Raw genomic sequence first — 21,230 nt, forward strand, 5'->3', positions numbered from 1 at the left:
AAACAATTCCAATAATGTGCACAGGCAAGGAAGGAAACAAGGGCACATTGTGCCAACAGCATCACCACAGTGAGCTGCCTTCAAACAACCGGTTCCACTTTATTCAGCTTTCTGAAGCATTTCCCACCCTATTCCAAGTCTATCCAAGTGTCCCAGACACATCCAGAGTTCAGCCAGTAACTTTGTGACCCACCAGAAGAAAGGTGAGAATGCATCTGGAAGTGCATTTCAGTGAAGGTCTAGGTGTAGGTTTTGATATTTGAAACCCAAACACCAGCTGGTTCACACAGTTCCAAGCCCTCTTTGGGGCACAGGTACTAACAGTCAGCACAACGTCAGCCTAGAGCCGAGGCTTCAGCTTCAGCAGTTTGGATTCACAGCAACCACCAGACACAGTTCCCACAGCTGTAAATTAAGGGTCTAGAGAGAAGCAGTGAAAAAAAGATGTAGCACAACAACGCCAGGTGGTTTCATAATCGCTTCTGAAGCGTGATGCACTTCAAAGTTCTCTTATTCACAACCTTCATCCACTCTATATATGCAAAACCCGACATTGCCACTTCACCGTCACAGTCACTTCATAGTCCAGAACAGAAATTCAGAGGATGTTTTATCCAGTCAACAGACAAGAAAATCCTTAGCCTGCTGGCTCTTCATCCATCCTATTTGCAAAGAGACCTGCTCCTTCATTTCCTGCTGAAACACATCCAAACATGACACAACCTGTTAGTCCACAGCCAGGAAAGGACTTTAAAACACATTCACCTGAACAAAAGGGAGATTTTTGTGGTTACTTATACATGTTCTATCTGGCAAGATGAAAGACAGTCAAACAGCCATTACCAAAGAAGTTAAATCCATTCATTCCCAGAATCCTAAAACACAGCTGACTACATGCTAACTTGCCAAAGCACAAAGAACACAAAGAGATGTTTCTCTTCACAGAAATGTTTAGTGAAGCCTATTCCGCATTTCACTTTACCAGTCCTGACAGACAGCTGTGCATTTCCCAACCCATTTTACCTCATTTATTTATTTTTTTTTTAATAACCACAAGTACTTTTTACCAAAAGACATAACCAACCGAACAGCCAGACCAAACAAAAATGACACAGTTAACCAAGGGAAAAAAAGTCTTTTCGGGACAATATTCCTGGAACTAAAAGACACTCACCACTGTCTGTTCCCAGTTCTTATCTCCCATATCGCCTCACCTGACATTGCAAAGAATAAGAAGATTCTGGACCGCAGGAAGAGTGGAATTCTCATTCTGGCCTGTCACCAGGTGCCTGTCCAGCACGACGTGAACAGCATCCGGACTGCTGGCTAAACACAGGAGAAAAATAAGCGTTGTGTTAGTGGACACCAGTTCAGGGTCAGTATCACACCTCTCACAGAACTAACACACACATTTAACTATTCTGACCAGACAGATCTGCTGGGGGACTGACATGCTGACCTACAGCCCCAACAGACAGGGACAACCTTGAGCCCTAATCCTGAAACAATTTCACTAGAAAGTCCTTCTCTGAAAGGACAGCAGGACTGGTCCCTTGAGTCACTTAATATCAGGGGAGCGAAGTGCATGCATCAAGAAATTTTCATAATAAAAACCTCAAAGTATGTATTTTACAGTTGTAACTACCCTGCAATACAAACTCTTCTTACACAAGACATCAAAGCTGTAATCCCCGTATTACAAAGAGCCTGCAGGGCAGCACTGATTTCCTGGCCAACTACAATACCCCAACACATTAATATCTACCAGCAGTCGTTCAGTGCTCCAACCAGTATTTTTAAGTTACCTCATTCCAGATAGACCCATTATTTCGTCAGTAATGAGCAACTCCTGTTCTCTTCCCCCTCTCCCAGCCACCGACACCCTAAACACAGCCTAAGTGCCTTCAAACCCCACACGCTTGTCCTCCTCTTGCTTTGTTTGTCTGTACCACTGCAACCAGGCGTACGGGATGTGACAGGTACCACCGAGCCCCTGGCTGCCGAGCCCTCTGCACCGAGCCCCCAGCCTCCAAACCCTCTGCACTGAGCCCGTCATGCAGAAGGTGGCAGCAGCAGCTCTTCCAAAAGCATAAAGATGCCATTTGAACACACAAACTGGCCGACAGCAGCATGGATGGAAGACGACGAAGCAAAGAACACACGGTAATTCAGTAAGACATCGGCATTCCTTCTTGGTGCAAAACGGATGCACGGCATCAGGAGCCTGGCTCTGTCTCCTACCCATGCCATGGGCAGTGTCTCTCATTTTACCACTTCAAATTGCATCAGTTCAGAGGGTGGCACTGTTCTGTTCAATACAGGATGACTTCAATACCACAGGCACCTCGTTAATTCTCTTTAAGGACAGATTCTAAACAAATTACCCAACAAAATAGGAGACTGAATGACAGCTGCAATGGAAAAACAGGGCCATTTACAGCTCATTGTTTAATCTCCCTGTAGAGCTTCAGTATGGCAAGAACACAGCATGTAAAGGAAAACACCGCTTTTCCCTGCACATCCAGAAATAATCTAGGAAAAAAGTGACACTGTGTGCTTTAATGGATTTAATTTCTCTTACAGGACAGAACTTCAGATTTTGAGGTTCAAAGTCAAACTGCCACATTTTGCCTAATAATAAATGAAACTACCAGTAACAAAACAAGAAAAAACCTACAAAACCAGATCTAGCTACAAGTAAAATACTTGATGGTAAGAGACAACTAATCACAGCAACCAAAACCATTGAGGATAGTGCCTCCAGCTTTAAATAAGGAAGCATTTGCTTGAATAAAAGGCAACCCCAAAATCCAGACCTTAACCTCTCCTGGCAGAGCCCACGCTCCCTGCCACGCAGCACAGTACAGACGTTCCCCCGCGGGTACAGGCTGTGCATCTGCAACTCTCCTGCACGCACCCTTCCCTGCAGGACAGGTTCTTCCTTCACAGCAGGACAAGCTTCACCAGGGGGTCAGAGCACGCGTGGACAGCCACGGAGCTCAGCGTGCCGGACTGTGCTGCCCTGCTTCTCCACACGCAGTATTTCATGGCATTTATTCTTAAAACACTCATCATTTCTGACCCACTAGGGTGTCTGTCATGTCCACAAAATGGGAATGCAAGGTGAGAAGTTCTGACAGAGTCCTGTTCAGCTGGGGCAAACTGGCACACGAACATTCATTTCCAAAACATGAAGTCCTGGACAAGAAGAGAATGACATACCACTAAATGTAGCTCCAGAATCTTTCACGAAATCTTCCACGATAATGGGCAAACTGGCAAAATTCGGCTGCCTTACTAGTTCGTACACAGAAGGCTGAAAAAAGATCAAAAGGAAGTAAGTCTGTCTTGCTTTTTATAAAAAAGTCAAGCAAAACCAACATGTATTTCCCCCAGCAATTTATTTTTCTGTTCCCTCTATGATTCTCCCAGCTGAAAACTAAATGATCATAAGCAGCTTCTACGGATTTTCTGCAGGGAGCAAACTGAAAGCTCTCCAATGAGACAAAGGGAGAACGACACTAAGCAACTTCTGCACACGACACTGAGCAGTGCACGTGCAAGTAACATCCTGAAAGCACAGACCTGTTCGGCTGCTGGGCACGAGCATTTGCACACACCCGCTGTGCCACCTGCAGAGTCCAAATAGCAGTACTCTGCTTTGGGACAAATATGAGAAACAGCTTAAAGAGAGAAAAATTAATTAAGAGTACTTAGTTCAGGTTTTATATCCACAGGAGGAAACTGAACTTTATAGTTTCCATAACTACAGCTAGGCCACATCATGCTTTATTTAAAATATTTTATCATGGACTGTAGTGCCACATACAAGCACAGCAGGACACTGATAGCTCTTCTGAGTCCCATAAACTTAATTTCTTAACTTTGCATGTAAATTCCCAACCCTAGAAGTTGTACTATAGAGGCTCACATCATCTTGGCACACAGGTACAACTGCTGTATGAATGGTCTGTGAGGTCAGAGGTATGACTGCACGTTTAATTAACATCAACAGTACCTGGCTACTTCATGAATTACAAGCCAGTTTGTATAAACACCTTTTTTCCTTCAACTTCCTCTACCTTCCAAAATGAAAGGGCACCTTGAGGAATACAACTTACCTCCAGCATTCATGAAACCAAGGAAAGTAATTCTCAAAAGCCCTCAACTACAAATCCAAAGAGCTCCAGCAGTCATCTCCAGCATTTCATTGCTTCAGTTTAAAGTTTACTGAACAACCGGAAGGAAAACGCTCTCCACATGACAGCAAAGTGAGACAATCCCTTCAGGCGCTCAGTGCTGGGCCCCCTTGCCAACGACTACTCTCCACATCTTGCACATAACCCCACAAGGGTACCAAAACAATGATTTATATTTGTCAGAAGTTCTAGGATAAGACCCCAAACAGCAAAAGTCAGGTGAAAGCTCAACCTACCCCTGTCAGGCTGTATCCCTGAAACACCCAGGATTTATCCTCATTGGTGGCACAACACAAAGCTGCAACTCCATGTCCAACGGCACAGATAGGCTCTAGGGAAAAACCAAAGCACCTTTGAGAAGTTGTGAGCATATTCGCATGTGTTCATGAGATTCATCATGTTGCAGCATGTTGCTTCCCTGCAATAAAATCATACTGCACTGTTTATGCTCTCCTAGGCTGTAAGGGTTTTCCTGCACACCCCAGTAAGAATCACCCAGTCTGGCAAAGAGTTACTAGCTGGTAACTCCAAGGCCAGAGACAGCACCAGTCCAAGAGAAAAACTCAAAAGGCAAATGAGAAGCACACACAAGTCTTCATTAACTACAGCCTTAATGACAATCCTGGTACATTCCACATTTGGCTCAGCCTTGAATCCTGCAAAGCTATTTCTGCACCACTGTAAGGCAGAGAACCCTCTTCTGGCACAAGCACTGAAAAGCTACTGATATATTTTATATGTATTTACATATAGAGAATATTTTTTAAAAAAGACAATACATTTCTCTACAGCAGCTCTTTCCAGTTCTAAATGCTCTTCAACTATGTAAACATTTTTAAGCCACTGGACAGTAATGGTCTGACACAAACAGCACTATTTTATTTAACAAAATAGCTAATGATGTTCACCTACTGTTCTCAGCGCTGAAGTGCTGCAGTATCTTAGCCAGGTACCCACTGTTTGCAAGGTCAGTCATAGCCCCAGGACAGTTTGGAATCAGCAAGGCGTGGTACCTAGCACCTAGTGAGGGGGGAAGGATAAACTAATTGTAATACAAGCAACAAACCAAAAAGCCTGACCATAAACCCATTTCAGATTTGACAAAATTAATATAAGAACACACAAGTCAGTCAAAAACTGGATAAACTGAGTGGACTAGAACTAAAACATTTACGTGGAGCATAAAAGGTCCTTTTTAGGACAAGGAACATACATTTTAATACCTCCTTACTCACACAAAGCTTAAAACTGCTGTCTGCTAGCTTCTACTTTAGCAAAATATTTATTTAAGAAAATTACAACATTCAGTGCGTATATATATGCAAAAGAGAGAATATATATAGTGTGTATATATATAAAATAAGACAGAATTCTCAATCCAAGATAAATGAGAAAACAGCAACTGTAATTGCCATGGCTTCCTCTTAAAACACAAGTTTTAAGCCTTTTCCGTGTCATTCTTCCCTAAAGACCCAACACCAAGAAGCCTCTGTTTCCCTGACAAATGGAGACGACACACTGGCCAACGGTAAAGCCCTCACCATCAATCGACTCCAACTTGGTAGGGTTTGCATAGGATTTCATGCGGAAGTCCTGTATCCAGCGCATGTTGCTCTCATTCACATCCACAAAATCAATTGACTTCCCCTAGGGAAAACACAGAGACTGTGGTTAGTGTCAGTGCACAGACATCTATGGCATTTCTTGAAGCATAACCATGAGGGATTTTGAGAGACTTTAGCTCTCAAAAACCTGAAGTTTTCCCACTTTTTCCACTGAAGCAGTTCTAATAGTTCTCCCTCCACTTTCTGTGGATAAGAAAGAGGGAGAGTTCAGAACCATACTCCAGGAAGCAGGCACTCCCTTCAATATTAAGAAAACAGAGATTAAAAAAGTCCCTTAATTTGTAAAGCAAATTAACTTCTCAAAAAACATTTCGTGTAATTTTCTCTTGTCAGTTATCAATTGGTTTCAGATTGAAATCACAGTAACTGCCCATTTTTACTTACCCCAGGAGTGGCAACTTGCAGATTAAAAGCAGAGCTACTCAGTGTAAAGCAGTGAAGGAAGGACTGGGCTGACACACCTGAAAAACAGAGCCAACAACTTAAGGAAACAAGTTACATTTTAATCCCAGCCACACTAGCTCATTTTACCTAGCAAGGTACACAAGCTTGGGGTTTTTGCTTATCTAAAAGCTCTCAGTAATTTCAGAGGGCTATTTTAAGACGTAAAACCACACAGCCTGCTAGCTCAAACCCGGACAACTGAGAAATACAAGATGAAAGTATCCTGCCTGTCCGGGTTGAAGGCTTAAGAGCACAGAATCTGGCTTCCCCCAGCTACCCATGCAGGCGCGGCTCCGCTGCACGTGTGCCCAGAGCAGGTCGGTGCAGAGGGGAAACCCAGCAGCTCTTCAGCCGCACAGCTGAGCGCGGGGGGCCACGCAGGAGCGCACCGCAGCTGAGCGCTTCGGGACACCCAGCACACCTGCACACAAGGCAGGTGCACAAGCAGCAGCGGCCGTGCACAGCCGTGGGGAGCAAGGCTGAGCCCAGCTGCGGGGACTCCGGGGCGCGCACGCACACACACACACCCGCGCGTGTCACAGGACGGTGCCTGAAGCCGGGAACGCCCATGCACGGCGCAGCCGAGCACACAGGGCGACACCAGCACGACATGGGCCATGTGTGCGGGGCACACCTCACCGGCGAGCGTGCAAAGCGCCCCACACCCGGGGCACCGGCCACACAGCGCGGCCCGCGGCGGGCCGCAGGGGACCCGGGGGCCGCAGGGGCGCGCACGGCCGGGCGAAGCCGTGGCGCCGAAGCGAGAAGCGGGGCCCGGCGGGACAGGGGTTTACCCACCCCTCCTCACCCCGAGGGCGTCTCACCCGCTGCCGCGGCGCTGGCGACGATGAGGCAGGTGGGCTTGCCCAGCCGGTCCGACATGGCGGCGGGCGCGGCGGGCCCCGGCGGCGGCGTGTGCAATCGCCTCACGATGCGGCGCATGCGCAGTGCCATAACATCGGGGGACGCGCGCGCCGCCTGAGGGGAAAGGCGGGAAGGTGGTGGGGGCTGATGGCGGCGGGGAGGGTTGGTGGGGCCGCCATGGCTTTTAACCCCTCGGGGGGACACCGCGGCGATCATGCGGATCACCTGGTGGCGCGTCCCACCTGCCTCCCTCCGCCCCGCCACCGTGCAGCGGCTTCCGAGCTTTATTTCCCCTTCATAGTCAGCGTGGTGTGTCCTTAGAGGCTCCTCCAGCCCTGCTCTAGCAGTACAGCTGTTTTCCTCGTCAAGTTTTATACTGGGGTTCGTTTTTTTGTTATATTTTGTTTATTTTTCCTCATCAAATTGATACAGGTAGCCAGTAGGACTGAAGACTTGTTATAGGGACCGCCCCACCTCAGAGGAGGGGAAGTCGGGGGCACCATGTTGTGGATTGAAAACGAAAAAGCAGGCATTAATGTCAAAATGTCAGCTAATTGTCAACACCCAGCTGCAGTGCTGGGTTTCAAACTCCCTGGCTCCAACTACGCCAAGTCCCTCCTCAGCCGACCGAACACCAGACGCTTTCCCGCAAAGCCCCGCCACCACGACCCGTGGTTTATTGTGCTAGTGATGTGTTCCTGATGCGTGAGATAAGGAGGAACAAAACTCCTTAGACAAACCCAAGCTGGTTTTGAGTTACTGGCTTCAGCTGTTCTTGGCTTAAGCTGTTCTTAAGTTATTTTGTCTCTCAGGTTTTGCTCTTGGTGCCTCTCACCCTCAGCATGAATAACCTCAGGGATGTTGTGGAGGGTCAGACGTACGTTCTGCTCTTTCGCATCCCTGGAGAAGCCACAACTAATTACGTTATATGGGATGGTATGAGATGCACACGGATCTGTCAGAGATTTGCTGAATAAAATGATGGGTGAAAAACATGGATGAAGAACGGGGTCATTTCGTGGAGCCACTGGGATGAGCATGGGAATTGCAAACTAAATAAAGTCATCCAAACCTTCCTGAGGCTGTCCTTCCCATCCTTCCCATGTGGTCCAGATTGCCCCCTTTGTGCATGCTCTTAAATCTCTAACGAGCCATTATTCTCCAAGAAAACCCATCATTTGTTGCAGGTGCCGTTGCTTTCGGCTCTGTGGCGCACCAGAGGAAAAGTAATTTTTGTAAACCTCGCTCAGTTCCTGGTTTTGCGTTTTTCATCTCTGTGTTAATATGTTTATCTCTTGATGATTGCTAGTGTATTGCAAAGAGACAATGCCATTGTAAAAATGAAAGATATAAAATGAAGACAGTACAATTCTGCCATTAATTTTGTTTCTTTATTTGAAAAGACCTAATTTCTGGCCTGGTTTCCTAAAGGAAATGTAGCTTATGCCGTCAGGCTGTCTGCTTGTCTGTCTTTTCAATCATTTGTCCATCAGTCTCCTTTTCTCTCCAAAAACGTGTTCTGAAACCGTAGGGTGGTTAACTGCAGAGATACCTGGATGTTCCTCTCGCTTTGCTCCAGCTTAGCCACCAGAAAATTATTTTTAAAAACCAAAAGCAGAACCAAACCCAAAGTGTATCTTTCCTATTCAGTTTAGCTACTGTGCAGGGGACTTAGTGCCACTCCAGCAGCCTAAGCCTTTGTGGCACAGAGCATCACATTTATGCTCTTTATTCCTTGCTTTTTTTTAAATCCAGTGCCTTTGTTGCCTAAATCCAAGAGCAGAAAGAAAACTGTCTCAAATCCTGCCCCATCAGCTCTTCCCATCCTCCCTAGGCTGCCCAAAATACAAAGCTTTAGAGGACTTGACAACGATTTAAGGTGAAGACATGGAAAAAATGGCCGTGAGAGTGCCCCAGTTGCTGGGAGATCAAATTGTAGAGTGATGTCTTAATACTTGATCTTCCAGCACTCGGCAGGTGCCTCAGTGTTACCAGAGCAGCGTTTTACAAACAGTCTTCTGTTGAATTCCCTTCCAGCAAGCACTGGATATGCTTTGCGGCCCCTCTCTGCTTAATTTGGGAGGTTAACGAACAGGAGCAGTAACTGGCGCCGTGACACAAGGACAATATCATTTGCTACTCCGCGCAGACTGTGCTTTTGGTACAGCCTGGACCCTACGGTTCTGTTAAGGCAGCTGAGCGCTTCCTCGTCTAATCTGGTAGAACGTTACCACAGCGTTTCTCATGTAAAGCGCAGTAATTTGGCACTGTGCTATTTGCTGTGGCCCAGGGGTGGCTGGAGTAGAAGGGAGAAGGGAAAAGCAATGCAGTTTAAGACAATTGTAAACACAGCCTCTGCTTTTCGTACTTTTTTAATTTATATAAATATATGGAGGGAAAGAAGTAGATCAAAGACATAACGGATGGGTGGAAGATATCCAAACCAGTGTTTGAAAGCACGGAGCTGATGTTAGCTTTGCTCCCTATGTCGGCACCACAACCGCACCGCTGCGTCTGTGCCGCTGCCTTCCTTGGCAGCGAGAAGAGAGACACATGTTTTGTTTGAAGGAGGCATAAGAGGGAGATCCCCCAGCCCATTCCCCCTCGTCTCTATCGAGCGAGCAGCGCTGTTCCAGCTCAGGCCGAGGAGGACCGTTGGTGCACGTGCCTCCGCTGATTCCAAATTAGGGGGAAACCCTCCACGTTGCAGCATCGCCCGCTGCCGTACCACCCTGCCGCCTTCCCCGCCGCCCTCTTCTGTTACGAGGAGCCGGGCCAGGCTCTCACTGGCAGGGGGTGCGTTTCCCCAGCCTAGGAACTAAAGCAGAGCCCCAGCTCCTTCGAGCAGCGCTCTCTTGCAGCCCGGGTAGGGCAGGCCAGGGCTCTGTCTCTGCCCAGGCAGCTCGTCCATACCTCACTGGCCCAATCTGTGTGCTGTTGCACACACCCTAACTGGGGGCAGTGGGGAGGGTCAGGCACCCACCCGCCCCAGCTTCTCAGATTCAGGATTCAGACTCAGAAAAGAAGAATTTATTTGCTCTCCCTCTCTTACGAATATTAAGCTAAAAAGTGAGTCCTCAGCTGTGTTTCTGCCACAAAAATCTCAGATAATTAATGCTTTGGCAACTAAAGGCTGCCCCGTTTTCCTGACCCGAAGGAGTTTACAATTTTTGTCTTCCCAGTTCTGAAGAGATTCACTTCCAAAAGCCTGCAGCCTGGTTGGAAGCTGGTGTGACGTGACAGCAACTGTTCGCAGTGCCGTGTGCTGCTGAAACCCTCCTCCCCTCTGGCAGGTCAGAGGGAATCCCTGGCTCGCGCCGATGTGCCGGGACCCCTATGGACACCAGCCAGGTGCTCGGGGCGGGGATCCCTCCTTGCGAGGATGGGCCAACTTAAAACCAAACCCGAGCAAATCAGAGCACCCCCTCGTTTGGCAGGGGAGAGGTCACAGCCAACAACTGTGCAGCAAAGCCTGGAGACCACCCTGCAGGCCGGGATCATCGGGATCAGAAAGGGTTTCCTCTGCGGCTCTGGATGAGCCTTTGATTGTTCTACACCTTAGTTCCTAGGAGGGAATAACAATACTCGTGCTTCGCCTGCTTTCCTTGGGCAGGCTGGAGTTTACTGGGGGCAGGAGCTGCCTTTTCTTACAGGTCTCGCTGGGATTGCTAATCCTAGCAAATAATGAGCCTGCGGGAAACACGGTCGTGAGTAAGGAGTGAGAGGGAGAACAGCCCTTTTCACTCACACCCCCACATACACAAAGATGCTCACAGGAGGAATTATACAATATATCTATGTGTGTATATATATCTCTATATATAGTTTATTTCTCACAATCCTGGTAAGAGTTACAGGTGTACTGGGAATCATTTACAGTTTCACAGCATATGGAGTGGCCATACAGCTTCTGATGTGAGTAACATACAGTGTGTAGAGAGCACACGTTTCCAACCCATCCACCCACCACTCATACAATGGGTTTTCAAAGCTAATACTAGATTCAGCTACGTAGAAAGCCTGGAAAATGTTCGGGTACAGCGTTGGGTGTCGTACAACACTGTCAGTCACAATGGGACAAGCTAAACTACTTTAATTTTCAATCTAGTATTTCTAGTCTACCTGCATTATTGCATTTATACGCTTTTTTTTTTTTAAGTCAAAGTAAATAGAATACTATATGGGAAAGGAAAAATTCTTGACTATTTTAGGATTTGAGCTGCAGCCCATACAAAGTGTCCATAGAAGCATAGACAAGATTATAAATTCAACAAGGTATAAATTAGCTGTATAGCTTTGTGTGTAGGTAGGTGTCCATTTCCCTCCAGGAAATGTGTCTAGCAGCATATTGTCTCTGAAAGCGAAAAAAAAAAAAACAACCCAAACCTGTATGTTGAACACAGGTAAATATGTGTCAGTGACAAGCAGGTCTGTTTGTACAGGGAAGAAATCAAGGTGTCACTCTGAAAATTACCGTCATTTGGAAAACACCTCCCGGGGCTGACTCAAAACCCACCGATGTCTTTGGAAAGATGCCTGTGGCTCCCAAGGTAGCAGCAGGCATTTCCCCACTACCAGTGTCTGAGCTTCCCGTCCGACTTCCGAGGACTTTGGATCAGTCCCAGGAAAAGTAACAGAATCCAAGCAAGCCAAAACAATTTAAAAAATCCCCTGTAACCTGACCTTTGAGTTCCCTTTCCACAATTTCGGGTTCTCCACAAATTTATAAACAACCTGCACCTACCACTACAAGAGAGTTGGTTTTCACTGGGGAGTCGAGATTGCACCTTTTAAAGATTTCGGTTGAAATGGTCTTAACCAGTGACTCGGGGAAAGGCACCAGGCTGAAGAAGGGCTGCTCAAAACTTAGTAAAGCCAAATTATTCACTTGTTGGTTTGTTGTTTTTTTTTGGGGGGGGGGTTACATGACAAAATTGTATGGCACCCTTGTTCTTATCAAATTGCCCCAGAAACTTGACTGCTTGAAGCTGCTGTGGCAAAACCAGGGATACAATGCAGGTCTTTACTGTTGCAAAGATGATTAAAGATTCCTCTCTTCCTGCTGGGAGTTTTGGTGCTGTAGCATCATCGTGCACAGACAGAAAGAACCTGTAACTTTATCTTGGGTACGCTGCCCTGGGGCTTTGCATTATGAGAGATGAAAAAATGATGGAACAGTCTGTGAATTTCAAGCTGGGAGCAACTGAAAGAGAACCAGGAGCAAGAGAAACGTGTTGGTCCAAACCCTATTTAACCCAAGTTACATTTTTTAGCCCCAAAAAATATTAAATAAATATCTATTTAATCGGCAGAGCATAACATCAAAGAGCAGAGAGCGTGAGTCCCCAAGCGCTGCATGTTAGAGCATCCGAACAGGGCGCACGCTGCCCAAAGCGGCGGGCAGAGCCAAAGTCTGTCACACGACTCGCAGCTTTGGCTATCGGCGAGCGTGGCTGGTGGAGCGAGATGTGAATTTTGAAGGCCCAGCGGCCTTGCCTGGCTGTGTCAGATGGTACCACCTGAGCCACCCGTTCAAGGGAAGGGTCCTCACGGCCTTCGGTGTCCCACCGCTAGCCGAGGATGACAGAGCGAGCTGCAGCGTGCCCCTGCACGTGAGCTGATGCTTCGAGGCCAGCAGAAATGCAGGTCCTTGACTTCAGCGGAGAGCCAGCTCTGCAGGGCTCGAGAACCTCTCTTCCCTGCCGGCATTTTTGGTGCTCCAGTCGCTGGAGGGCTGCGGAAGCGCTAACTTCAGCCAACGTATGCTGGTGCTGCGTCAGCAGCCCTCGAGCAGCCAGCGTACCTCACACCTGACTGGCAGGCAGGCTTCAATCCTGAGCAGACCTCGTGGCCATGCAGTGACTTAGTGACAAGGACAAGAAAGGGACCTTCCAGCTGTGGTTTTCTCATCTGCTGAGCTCCTCTGGCAGACAAGAGCGCTCAGCATCTTGCAGACTCAGACCCTCAAGCCTTAACGATTCGGGCAGATGGAAGCGTCGTACGTTCCCCGCTGTGCCACACCGTTCCTGCGTTCCCCTTGGGTGCTCGGCGGCTGAACGTTGCCTCTATCTTTTGGGGTGGGGCTACCCAAAACCTGCCTGTGCCTTGGAGCCAGGTTTCTGCCTAGGTGTGGAGAGGCCACACCTGCGGAGCTGCCTGGGAAGAAGGCAGGGAAAGGAAAAGGAATACGGTGCAGAAGCCAAAGCAGTAAAGGACAAGCGATGAATCACATCTCCAGAAACCAATGGAGCCGCATAGTTTGTAGGAGATGAAGACCTGGCATGAGCAGACAGCCTAGGATTTTGGGCATTAAAAGGGAAAGCAGGTCACAGGGCTGGACTGATGATCTAAAAACAGAAGAAAAAGGCACCATAAAACCCCTTTGCTCAACAGATTAAACTCCCCCGGGCCAGTCAATCAGCGTAATGTGATCCGAGCTACCCACAGCAAGATGCAATAAAAGATTAAGAAACATGGTGTCAGAACAGACCCAGCCAAGCCCAGCCGAATGGCGCGTGGGGCCTCTTCCAAGCCAATGTCTCAGTTATGTTGTGGTACCCTCAGTAGCACCTTGTGTCATCGGCTGGGCTCCTGAATTCAAGATAATCTAGCTGAAGGAGATCAACCTCCTGCATAGCTACCTTCCGTTGGATGAACCTAGACTACGTACCATCTCATTTTTGCCACGTGTTCACCATGACAGCTAAGACACCTTATCCCGTGCTCTTTGCCCTTACTGCCACTTAAAAAATAACTTCCCATTAATGCTTAAGTAATACTTCGAACAGGTAAACTTCAGGAGAGAACTAATGTCCAATTGAATGAGGACAGGAGAGGTTTTAAAAGGAATGGTGGGCCAAAAACGGTCACTGCAGGACAAGCGTTTAGGGACCGATGATGGGCTGACAACACAGCGGCAGTGTTTAATCCGCAGTGCTGGGCAGGCGCTGCTCGCGTTGCCCTCTCCTGGCTTCTTCGTAACCCGCAGAGCATAAATCCCGAAGTAGGTGGGTGGTGCCGCAGCCCCTGGTGCAGAAGATTGCTGCACAGGCTTCTTCACCTTCTGCGGTGGAGGTGTCAGTGAGTGCCCCTCAGAAGACCTAAACGTGCAGGCAGCCCAGGTCAGGTCTTCAGCACCCGCAGATTTCTCCCTGAAAGAGTAAAGGACCAAAGAGCTCTGGTGTAAATAACAGGAAATATCCTGATTCCAGCCTCCTGCGCCGAGAATTTAACTAATGCAGATACAGACTTGTTATTATCCAGGTCAAAGCCCGTGAAATTGTGCTTTTTTTCTCTGCACTTCTCTTCTCTGTACTGTTTCTTGCACCCTCGCAGAAGCAGTGACGTGAAGCTTTCTGGAGAACTGATTGAAATTCCAAGAATTTCACCTTTCAAATACATTTTTTCATTGCCTTCCTTTTTTGGTGTGTTTCTTGAAGAACAATTTTTCTCTCAAATCTTCAGGACTATTACTTTCAACCGATTCTGAGAATAGAAGGACGCAGATTTCTGGCATTTCCAGGAAAGGAAAGGAAATGTTTAAGGCAGAAATCACCTCTCACCAACTCTAGGGGTTTTTAGTTGCACTGTTGTTGTTCATACACGAGCGCTGGCGGAGGGATGAGCACGGCCGCGAGCCTGGCTGCCTCGGGTGATACCAGAGAAGACTTTCCTCACATTCAGCAGAAGGGCTAAGGAATGCTTTTGTCAGGTTTAAAGAGACCATGCCATTGAGATAATTTTACATTTTATTTTACATTTTACGATGACCTGCAGTCATATCCCTGGTGCCGATAAGACCTCGAAGGCCAGAGCAGAGCACGGTGAAGCCAATGGAAAAATTCCCCTTGTTTTCAGTAGCCTATGGATCAACCCCTAAATTTTGATTCAGCAGAAACATAAACCCCTTTTTGATTTATCACTCCACCTAAGGGAGCCAAGAAGTGCTTCAGGGCAAGTGACTGTTCAGTGCTTCAAGGGTGAGCCCGAGAGGTGAACGGCACCTGCAAGAATGCATTCTTACCCCCCTGAAAACGCTGCTGCATTATCCTTCGGCTTCCAGATTTATTTGCATCCTACTGCAAAACTGTTCGGAATAACAGGACTTATCCACAGCATATTAAATCAGTAGAAAGAGGAAGCAGACATGTAATCCGTTTCATCTTTCTTGAAGCTAGAAGCATCAAAAACCTTCTACTAAGTAGTCCAAGAGAGCGTAATGACATCTTTGTATTCGACTAAAACTGATGGCTCCTTAAAAATAGATTGAGATCAGGTGTAGCGATTGAATCTAGAGTTTTAGCGATGAGCTACAATGTCTGACGTCAGTTTTGCAAATTTATAATTTATAGACTTTATCAAAAGAGTAAACTAGCAATCTAGATCTCGTCAAATCCCAAGCACAGAATCTGATTAGTTTTAAGCGTTAGTTCATTCTCCCCACGGAGATACCACTAGAAGGACTTCATATCACAAACACCACACAAAGAATAACATCAAGCAAATAACGGCATGTGCTCAGTACGAGAAAAGACAACTATTTATTTAGCACAGCGAGGTCAGTCATTTAAGCCTTCTGCTTCGACAGATTTGGTTTCAATCTCACTTCGGTTCTGAGAGAGGTGAATTTGCTCTTCTCAGCCTAGTTCTCGCTGGACATTATTTTTTTTTTCTTTTCTCCCTCAAAATGAACCCACTGCACAGCCTGGCACATTAAGGCAGAACAGGAGGTGTTTGCTAAGAGGATGTCATTTGCAAGTCAGGACTGAAGCGCGTTGCCCCAGCTGCGTGCTTAGGAGCTCGTATGGCCTCTACGCTTGATCTACCTGACTCCAATCGACACTAGACCCACACTTCAAAAAGCGCTACAACACAGTCCAGTATAGTCTAAAAGTGCCTTATTTTAAAGCGAGTAGCCCACACGACTATCCGGGGAGGGGAACAGTAATTTTGAGCTTCTAGCACAACGGGCACATCGTACATTCAGCAGTTCACTAGCCATACATTCTTTGCACTGAGAAGAAACCAGGACTGAAAAGGAATCCAGGTGCTGCATGGCGTGATGCGAATGGCACAAAAAAGACACCACGGACACTTTGTGTGAATGCAGGGGAACAAATGAAGGGTCATCTCCAGGTTGGCTTGGGTTTTCCCTCCCCAGACTGCAGTAATAGAAACATTTCTGTATGTATACACACATGTGCAGAATATTCTTCAAGGCAGGGTGGTGTATATACACACACACACACAAACACAAGTGTTTCCCAAACCAAACCACCCAAGAGGCGGGTTCCGGTGGGGAATCCGGACAGCAGACAGCAATGGTGAGTGATCATAGCGAATGGGAAATCCCTTACGAGCAGGACATACCACGTTCACTGCCTAGGGAGGGTTCGCACGCGGTTACATACCCAGCTGACGAGCTGCGGTCCCGCCACCATCTCTGCGGTGTGTTCCTGGATGAAATTACTGGCCTCGCTCTAAGGGGGGGGGGGGGGGGGGGGAGGTGGACAGAAATGGTTAAGGCCCATGTTGGCTGAGAACTGTTTTTGTCCCCTCTTCTGTTGCCAAAGGTTAAGTCAAGGAAATAAAAACACTTCAGAAAGTAAAATGGGAGACGCAAATAAAGCAGGTGTTTCTTCCCCCCCCCTCCCCGTATCTCTCTATGCTGGTCAGGGCAGAATGGATAGATGCTCTGTCTGTAATGTTGTCACACACTGCTAAAAAAAATAATCACATGCCAGGGCTGAGAAGGAGGGACAGCCAGGACAGGTAGAAGCATCTTTTCAAGACAGGCCTCCCACTTGAAAGCAGAAGTCGCTGTCTGAAAGTCACCACCCTGATTTGGCAAACCCTGAATCACAGCAGGAGTGACCCATCTCCCTTCCTCGTGAGCAACATAAGCAGAATTTCCCTACGGCCAAGAGCTTTGTGCTTCAGAGACCTGAGGGAAGAGGAGCCCAGGAATAGCCATCCCCACATAGTCCTGCAGGTCAGGTTCCTGGCAGGACTGCACTGCCATTTGCTTCTGCCTTGTGCACCCAAATTTCTCTCGTGGGGAACCAGAGTGCGTGGTTCAGGGTGCAAGCAGGAGCCGGGGGAGCCGGCATGCAATGGGGTCTCTCCCCAGTAGGGCAGGAGGATGCGCCCAGGGCACTGGGAGGGGCTGGGGGCTCTGCAGCCCTCCCGGACTCTCAGTGTAGGTGCAGCCCGTCCTCTTGCAAAGCCCTGCCGCAGTCGCTGCAAGGGAGCTGTGCTGGGGCAGCTCCTGAGCTGTATTCTCTCTCACATCTCCACTTCCCTAGTTTCTTTGCCCTCCCCCTCGCAAAAAAATAACCTCTGAACATCTGCAAAACAGGATGAGGGGAAATCAGTTCTCTAGGCAGGAGGGGCGTTACAGAAACACCCTGCCATGGCCGCTTCTGCTTCAAACCCAATCAATTCTCCAGGCTGTAGGTGACATACTGCTACTAGGAGACACATCCCCAATGCACGCAAAGAGTGCTTTGAGCTACCAGGATTTCACTTGGGGCTGTAGCACTTGTTCCAAAACCCACTGTGAACCCAGCATGCCCACCCCCTGTCTCGGTACTGGTAAAGGCAGAGGTCGACATTAAACTCAGCTGGTTGTTCATGAGAAGACAGCATCTGATGCTCCCAGAGGCTGCGCACCTTTGGGAATATTTTATGAGCCTTGAGGAGAAGAGGATGACAAAGCTCACCGCAGGGATGGCCAGGCTGCATCAGAAGATTTTCTGTTTGGGGAAGCCGTGTGCTTTGAGCAGGCCAAATTTGGAGGTCAATAAGACAGACATGAGCCAAGAGAAGAATTGCCAGCTCAGGTTATACAGACCCCCACCCTACCCAGCAGTCTTGCCAGAAGCAGACACTGCAAAGGCAGTACCTGAGGAACGTTCACCTTTGTCTGGCCCTGGACCCACTGAGTTTATACATCCAGGCTCAGTTAAAGGTGTATGACTAAGGCTCTTTAACTGAACTCTCTCCACTTTGTCACAACCTCTTGCTAATCGTCGCTCCAAAACCCTGCCCATCGGCTGCAACTGCTGCTGAGCTCCAGAGACCCTGCGGTTCTGACCTCATCTAATCTCTGACCCAATTTAGAAACAAAACAGAAGGTCTTTTTTGCAAGAGACTTTTTTCCTTTTTTCTGTCTCTAAAACCAGCTCATGTCTTTTTCTACCTTCTTATGTACCAAGAGACCATAGCCTTCGAGGGGGGGGGGGAATCAGCTGAAAGGCCTGATTCCAAAGCCTAAAGAAATGAACAGAAAGAGTCCAGCTGACCTTAAGGGACTTTGGGCTGAGGCCACAGCATCTTGCAAAGCCCAGCCTAACTTTAGGAAATACTAGATCCAAAACAAAGTCTCCGCTGCCCACAGGACCTTGGCAAGCCATGGGATCCTGAAGGCTGCCTGCCAACGTGCAAGAAACCAAGCAGACGGCAGCTGCTGCCTGCCCGAGGTTGGCATGGGACCTCGCCAGGTATCTCCACGCGCTGCTAACTGCGCTGGCGGTCACCTCTGCTTGATCCCCCGCTGGCAGCTCAGCCAGAGGAATGACTTGACGTGACATTCATACTCAGCTCTGTACCGTGCTGCAGTCTCAGCCACCAGCTGCAGCCAGCCTGTTTTCTCTGGGGCGCTCTCCAGTTGGGGTTTTAAAGGTGGGTTGATGAGCAGCAGGTACACAAGACACCTATTAGAGATCACACTTTACTGTTTGGGTCAAGGAGCCGCCTTCTGCCTGCGATTGCCCAGTGCTTGCTGGATAACCACCAGCCCAAGACACAGTGACAGGCCGACTGGGTCTTGGCACTAGGCTCCATCTCCCCTTACATATTCTTTACCACAACCCAACTTAAAAACAAACCAAACAGAAACCAAAACACAAAGCGAGGACTCTGGATGGGATGTAGAACACTTTGGACTCGAAAACGGGGGACTTCGAGAGAGATGGGGGTGTCACCCAGGGAGGACAGCAGGGGAGGGGAGGGGACACCGTCGTTTACACCGATCAGGAGAAGCTGTAATCTATACACAGTGGTATAAGCCAAGATATATTACATGAAAGAACACACTGAGTGCATGGAGTTACCCACACTGGGTCAAACTGGCACAGTTGTCTTGAACAAGACTCTTGGAGTTGCAGTTGGTGTTTGTTGTTGACCTATCTAGCGCTCTCGCCCTCTCTATATATATAGATATGTATAGAATTTTTCTGCATGCATTTGTCTCAAAAGGAGCTGTACAGCTGGGTTGGGTTTCTCATCCCCACCCTGTCTCGGTCTTCATTTTTTCCGGGCTAGGAACGCCACTCCCACAATCACAGCGAGCGCAGCCACCGCCACTCCTCCGACGATGATCAAGGGCTTCATGTTGTCGAAGATGCTGCCTGGTGACTCCTCGGAGCTGTTTCCCTTGTGGTCAGAGTCAGGGGACTGGCCGGTGGCCTCTTGTGTCTCCGTGGTGGCGGTGCTGGGTTTCAGGTTGCTGTGGTTGTTCACGACGGCAGCATCACCACCTGCCTTCTTGGTGGCGGAGGTGGCAGTGGCAGGAGCAGGCTGCTCTTTGGGGATCTCCTTCTTGTCTGCATTCGTGGCAGGCCCAGGGTTGGGCTTTTCTGGCTTTCCGGAGCTGGGGGCCTTGGCGTCGGGTTTGTTTCCGCTTCGGACGTTGCCTTTGGAATCCATCCCTACGAGTGCTGCGGGTAGCAACCGGACACGCGTGGGGCTATCCCGGCTCTTCGCCTTTGCCCAGCTGCTGGAGAAAGCAGAGGAGCCACCTGAGCTCAACCCCTTGGAGCAGTTGGCTTGGGATGATTCTCACGCTGGCAGTGTCCTATCTGGACATGATACGGCACCTGGAAGAGGAAGGAGAGCAATGAGAGGTGAGTGAGAGGACAGAGCCGTTCTACCTGCAGGCAACAGAGGAGGACAGAAGACAAAACTGGAAAACTGTTGGCTCTTTTTTTAGTAACTGAGAGCTGTATTCAAAGCACCTGCTACAGTGCCTGTACCTGCAAAAGCAAACAAGTCACAGTGACTACCATCCATGGCGGCCACAACTCGGCTCCATGGGTAATCAAGACAAGTCCTCCCTGGCCACGTATGTGGTGCCGTTTGTGTCAGTGATGAGATACACTCGTGTCCAACCCAATAAATCAAATCTTACTTTTCATTTGCTCACCACAGCTCCCTTCCCCCTGGGTAGGGAAAGAACATTTTGTTCGATGGGAAAGCGGATCAATAGCTCCTCCCGGCTTGTATCTCACCCTCTACCCTTCTTTTTGCAGCATATCCCAAGGTAAGTTTAGGAAGTGGTTAATATGTGACCTTGTGTGGTACCCTCCATCCAGATGGGTACTCCAGGAAAAACAGGATTAGTTCCTCGGTTATCACAGGTATCAGAGCTGCAAGGATTATTGCTGTCAGCGTTGCTGGTGGAGCTAGAGCGGAATAAGGCAAGCGCCAGATCCTCGGCTGGTGCAAACCAGCGTATTGACTCCCGTGCAACTGCGTGAATTGACTGTAAAGCTGGAGCCCACGGTGATTGAGAGATCTCACTCCTGTCTCCTCCTTGCAGTTAGCTGGGGTGGCCCGCAGAGCCGAGCAGGACGCCAGATGTACCGCAGATGATGAGCTGGAGCCATTTTCCCCAGGGAGCAGGTGAAAGCAGTGAGCAGCAGGGCTGCACCCAGAGAATTCAGCAAACGGACACAGTGGGCTTCAAAGGGTTGTAAAAACACAACAAGAACATCACCCCAGCAACCTGCGCAGGGTGAGCTGGGAGATGGAGCTCCCATGGCTACACCTCTGCACAACGAGAGGAGAGGAGACGGCCGCTGGGCAGCTTGCCATCAGGCCTCCGGCGGTGCAGCACCGTGTCCGCCTGGAGCTTGGGAAATAATGAGTAAACAAGAGGCAGATCCGAGTCGCCGGCTTCATTACCTCCCTGCTGACCTTCAGCCCTGCCAGGAGCCTGCCAAGAGCTTTCTGCCCGCTAAGTGAAATATGAACTTATTAGCTGTCTGGATTTAGAAATACAGAGACTCCTCCAAAACCTCTACAGATAGATGTTTCT

General features: G+C 48.5%; 2 protein-coding genes across 3 annotated transcripts; both read right to left on the reverse strand.

Moving 5' to 3' along the window:
• Positions 1-679: 679 nt before the first annotated feature.
• Positions 680-7,210, reverse strand: GATD1 (glutamine amidotransferase class 1 domain containing 1). Of its 2 annotated transcripts, XM_086472212.1 has the most exons (8): positions 7,093-7,210; positions 6,209-6,285; positions 5,741-5,846; positions 5,112-5,219; positions 4,436-4,530; positions 3,223-3,316; positions 1,215-1,326; positions 680-696 (listed from the first exon to the last, which is right to left on the reverse strand). In XM_086472212.1, the coding sequence occupies exons 1-8, from the start codon at positions 7,208-7,210 to the stop codon at positions 687-689; spliced, it is 720 nt and encodes a 239-aa protein (XP_086328338.1). In that variant the 3' UTR covers positions 680-686. The 2 variants fall into 2 exon arrangements, with proteins under 2 accessions (XP_086328338.1, XP_086328339.1); XM_086472213.1 differs by lacking the exon at positions 680-696 and having other exon boundaries at positions 1,211-1,326.
• A 12,228-nt stretch (positions 7,211-19,438) lies between these two features.
• CEND1 (cell cycle exit and neuronal differentiation 1) lies at positions 19,439-19,840 on the reverse strand. Its single transcript, XM_009959945.2, has one exon. The coding sequence runs from the start codon at positions 19,838-19,840 to the stop codon at positions 19,439-19,441; it is 402 nt and encodes a 133-aa protein (XP_009958247.1).
• Between the last annotated feature and the right edge of the window lie 1,390 nt (positions 19,841-21,230).

This window comes from Leptosomus discolor, chromosome 12, assembly GCF_034619465.1.
Source record: "Leptosomus discolor isolate bLepDis1 chromosome 12, bLepDis1.hap2, whole genome shotgun sequence".
In the NCBI taxonomy this organism is placed as follows: Eukaryota; Metazoa; Chordata; class Aves; order Leptosomiformes; family Leptosomidae; genus Leptosomus; species Leptosomus discolor.